Genomic DNA, 5350 nt, shown 5'->3' with positions numbered 1-5350 from the left:
ATGTATGTATTTCCATTCTCTCTATATTCATTATATATTTATATTCATTATATATACTTATATTCATTCAATATTACAGCTTCAGAAAGATGGTATTATACATAGTTATTTCCATAATTATGTGCCTTTTAGAGCATTCAGAGAAGGTAGGAGAATATGCTGACATGTATATCTTTAGTTTTATTAACCTTATCATTGATGGTTCTCTTCACGTGTGTATTCAATACATCGTATTACCTTAATCTCAAATAACTCTATTCTCACTCACCTCTAATGCTATTATGGAAATATATTACTTTTCCATATGTTCTAGCCCAACAATCCATTCTATACATCTTGCTTTGTAAATTGATATCTAATGTAGTTAAAAGAGAAAAGAATATTAATTTGCATTGACTTTTTCCACTACATAATTATATTTACTCATACTTTTTGGTTTATTGTGAGTTGAATTAGTTTCTTGAGTCACTTGCTACAATATTAGGGGTAGAATTGTGTTCCCTGAAAATACATATTTTGAAGTCTTCAGCCATGCCCTCTCAATGTATGATCTTATTTGGGAATAAAGATATAGCAGCACTATTTACAATAGCTAAGCTTTGGAAACAGCCCAAATGCCCAAAATTAGATGACTGGATCAAGAAGATGTGGTACATATATACCATGGAATATTACTCAGCATTCAAAAAAGATAAACACATGCAATTTTCAGCAACATGGATGGCACTGGAAGGGATCATGCTCAGCGAAATAATCCAGAAAGAAAAAGAAAAATACCGGATGGTCTCACTCATAGAAGGAATCTAGAAAACTCAAATAAGGGACCAGGAAAATGAATAACTATAAGAAAGTGAAAATCAAAATCAACAAAAAAATATGAACCAGAGACACTTTTTGGGGGGTGGGGTGCAGGAGAGGAGGGATTGGGGTCAGAACGGGGGGGTTGCAATTGTATGGGGAATATAAAAATAAAATTTATTATTTAAAAAAATAAATAAATAAAAATAAATAAAAATGAAAGAATGGAAACATTTAATTCAACTCATGCAAATAATGGAGGAAAAAACAGAAATATTAAACCATTAGGTTTTCATACATGAAATTCCAGGTCTTATGGCTGAACCTATCATTTAATTACTCTATTAAAAAGACAGTCCTAATTATCCTTTTATCAGTTAAATCCCAATGAAAATTGACTTTCTAATTTCCTTGACTCAAATAAATTAAAAATAAAATAAAAAAAAAATAAAGTCATGGCAGATGGAATGGTGTAGGTGAGAAGATATCACACTGGAAGATGAGCCACTATCAAACAGGACATGTGTTCTTACAAAATTCAGAACAATTTGAAAGAACAGAATGAGAAATTTAATGTTCTTTATGTAATAAAGTACTAGGTAACTACAGTAATTTTAAAAAGTGTATATTATTGACATGAACACATATATCAACTCAACAGATTAGAATCTACCATACCTATATCATCCTTTGACATAACAATGAATTCATGCTGATCAAATTCATCCATTGATTTTAAATTTTGATCTCATTGCATGGTACTCAATGTATCTATTATTTTTGTAACTTTAATATTGTTTTGTTTCTTCTTTTATTCATTTTAACATTTAGAAACATGTATTTCTGGGAACTCCCTATTGGCCTAGGGGTTAAGTCTCAGTGCTATCACAACTACAGCCTGAGTTCCATCCCTGGCTGGGGAGCTAACCCATATGGCATAGCAGACCTCTCCTGTCTTGCTGGCTGCTCCCCTCACCAGTGTATTTCAGTAGATCTGTCTGTTCTGCTCCTCGCTCTATATCTGGTGAATCGCCTGACCACCCTGCACCTCTGGCCTACACCCCAGTTCTATGTAAAAATAAATTAATGTTTTTAAAAATGTAAATTATATAAAAAAGAAAGAAACATTTGTATTTCTGAGGCAGTAAATGATTAGTGTGGTATCCAGGCTTCCTCCCATATGGGTGGAAATTAGTCCATTGTATCTTAAAAGACAAAGAAAGGGTATAATGAGATTTCTGCAGAGTCACCTTAGTAAATTACCCAGAGAGACCTTCAAGGTTGGTAAAGAGAGCCTTAGTGGAACTCTACAAGGATCAAAGCATGCTGGGAGTCTGCTTGTTCTCATCAATACACAGATATCATGTGATAACCCAACTCCAGAGAAACTCAGGAAACAATGAGAAAAGAAAATCATGTTTACTGTTTTTTTATCATCCTGATGGAAATGATCATGTAGAGTTCTTAATTTTTTTAAAGTGATATAAATGTTTTTTGTACTTTGTATTGTGGGGTCAGATTTTAATCTATATTTGCAGGAGTAATGTTTATAGAGGAGCTGTATGTGTGGATATGTATATTACTCAGCACATAGTTATGGCAACTTCCCCTATGCTCATTTCTTTATTTACCTTTAAATTCATGGTTGACTATGTTATGTCTGGTAAACCAAATAAAATAATTTCAGTCCACTTTTCCTGACCCCAACTAGAAAGTGCAAGAGCGAAGATGCAACTGCCCTGGTCCTGAGATATTTTTCCCAGGAAAAATGTCATTTGTGAAAAGGCAACATTGTGGAAACAGATGCCTCTGGGAAAATTAGTAACTTCAGAGAAAGATATCCTTCAAGGTTTATGGCAGATTTGAAACTCCCAGTTCCCAAAAGATAAAGCTCTAAATAGGGGTAAATTTTAACAACCATCTGTTTTCCACAATGTACAGACAACATCAGCTTGATACACAAACCAGACACCTGACCAGATTCCTCACATGTTTCACATGCAAATTATATAAGGTCCTCACTGAGAAGCTCCAATCCAGAACTATCTGCAGGTTCCTCTGGGGCTTTAGTCCCCAGACATTTTCTTTAATTAACTCACTTGATTTTTACTTATCTCAATTTATTTCAGCCAACATTTTCCCCAATTTATTTTGAACTTTTCTCCCAAGCAAGAATTAAGAGATGTGCCTCAACAAAAGAGGTCAACTTTTTTTCATTCTGACAACCTTTTTCAGAGCTTCCTTTATGGCTTTATTTCTCAAGCTATAGATCATTGGGTTGAGTGTTGGAGGCACAACTGTGTACATGATAGTGAGCAGAATGTCCAGTGCACTTGGAGAGTCAGAAGGTGGCTTGAGAAACTCAAAGGCACTGGTTGAAATAAATAAAATGACCACAGCAAGGTGGGAAAGGCAAGTGGAAAATGCCTTAGCTCTGCCTTCAGCAGATGGCATCCTCAGCACAGCAGAGAATATCTGGATATAGGACAGTCCAATAAAGGCGACACAAAGAAAGGCCATAAGACCCAAAAAATCAGTGACCCCAACCTCTCTGATGTACTCATTAGCACAAGAGAGTTTCAGGAGCTGGGGGATGTCACAGAAGAATTGGTGAATGATATGGGGACCACAGAGGTGCATGGAGAAAGTGGCAGCTGTTTGCATGGTTCCAGAAATGACCCCACTGATCCAGACACCTAGGACTCCATGAACACAGGTGCTGACATCCATGATGATTTCGTAGCGCAGTGGAAGGCAGATGGCCACATAGCGATCATAAGACATCACAGTGAGCATGGACAGCTCAGCACAGGAACAAAGAATGAAAGCAAAACACTGTACTATGCATTCCAAGAGGGAAATGTAGCCATTATGCATGAAAGAGTTGCAAATGGACCTTGGCACAGTCACAGAAATATAGCACAGATCCAGGAAGGAGAGATGTTTCAGGAAGAAATACATGGGTGAGTGGAGACTATTGTCCATGGAAACTGCGGTGATAATGAGGATATTGCCAGTTAAAGCCATTATGTATAAGACTAAGAACAGAGAAGCATGGATGAGTTCTAGTTCAGGATTGGCAGAAAATCCCATCAGAAGAAACCCACTCATATTGAAATTGGCCATAGTCTTTCTTAATTTCCTATTGAGGTTGGCTGCAACAGAAGATGGAACCATTGGAAACTTGTTATTTAACCTCCTAAACTACCTTGGACTCAACAAAGTTAGGCTGAAGTTACTTGAAGAAATCACCACTTCATCATAAATGTAAAAGTAGCTCTCTATTCTAATAAACATGTTTAGAAAGTTTAAATGATTGACACTCAGTCATGATAACATTGGTAAGAAATATAATGTCTTTGAGTATTCCTCATTTTACTTAAAGGAAAAATTAGTATATATAATAAAGTTATTAAAATATATTTTCAAAAATATAATCTTGTTTTTTGGACTATGAAACATTAGTTTTTGATCTTTATTAAAATACCTTATTCATTTTACACATTAATAAATGTTCCTAACTGCTATGATTTCTTCTTAATCATTGTATCTGTTCATGTACCACCGAAACATTACTGGATTTAATATTGCAGTTTTATAATTTTGTTTTATATATGACAGGAAAAAATCCTTATGGTTTTTCTTCTAACTAAACATTTATTTTCAATAAGTAAGTTAACATTATGAAACACCAAGTTGATAGGACTATGCAATAACAATGATGTATAAATAAACATTATTATTAGCATAATACATCATAAAAATTGATCTGAAATATAGTATTCCTAAAGGAAAAGGAAATGTACAGACAGAACTTCAGTGTATTTTTATAAGGAAATAATGTAACTATTATCCATATTAAATTATCATTTGAAATAATTCTTAGTAAATAAATGGAAGCAACTATGAAATATAATATTGTAACACTCCAAATTAGGTAATCTTTTAAATTAAAATACTAACTGCTATTAATTACAAAGAAAGATCCCTACTGGTATCATATGTCTGAGGAGGTATGAGTCTGAACCCTAAATCTTATACAGTGTTGTAAACCAGTCATTTCAATAAAATGGATGATATAAAAATAGCTACAATATGTATTTCGTAAAAAGAAAAAATGAACCTAGGATGTAAGTAATAACATCAAGTTTACACACACTTTTTGGAGAAGAGCAAGTTATTTAACAGAAGACTTGAAAAAGTCTGCAACATAAACCACCTATTTTTTTTTAATTATTGTTTTATTTTATATAATTCTTACATCATTTTCATTTTTGTGCAGTTTATATGCATTTTCATTTTGGTTATATTCCCCATACAATTCCCACCCGCCCCCTCCTTAGCTCCAGTCTTGTTTTGGGTAGGTTTGCCTGAGTTTGAGTCTGCTCAGTGATAAGATTCATCAAGGTTGATAGTTGGCCAGAAGTTCTGATTCCTCTCTAAGAGGTAAAGCCTCAGCCAACTTTCCCTAAGTAATCTGGGTGGTATTTGTCAAAGTTGATCCTGGGATGCTGGGAGGCATTTCCAGGCCTCCTGGGAGCTTCCTTACTTC

At 34.4% G+C, this 5350-nt stretch overlaps 1 protein-coding gene across 1 annotated transcript; it reads right to left on the bottom strand.

The window, feature by feature from the left end:
• Positions 1-3000: 3000 nt before the first annotated feature.
• Positions 3001-3924, bottom strand: LOC311167705 (olfactory receptor 14J1-like; the record flags this gene model as incomplete). Its single annotated transcript, XM_084228755.1, has 1 exon — positions 3001-3924. The coding sequence occupies one exon, from the start codon at positions 3922-3924 to the stop codon at positions 3001-3003; it is 924 nt and encodes a 307-aa protein (XP_084084881.1).
• Between the last annotated feature and the right edge of the window lie 1426 nt (positions 3925-5350).

This window comes from Talpa europaea (assembly GCF_964194135.1).
Source record: "Talpa europaea genome assembly, chromosome: 2".
Taxonomy (NCBI): domain Eukaryota; kingdom Metazoa; phylum Chordata; class Mammalia; order Eulipotyphla; family Talpidae; genus Talpa; species Talpa europaea.
Note: the sequence above shows the minus strand (reverse complement) of the source record. Positions and strands in the feature narration are given on the sequence as shown.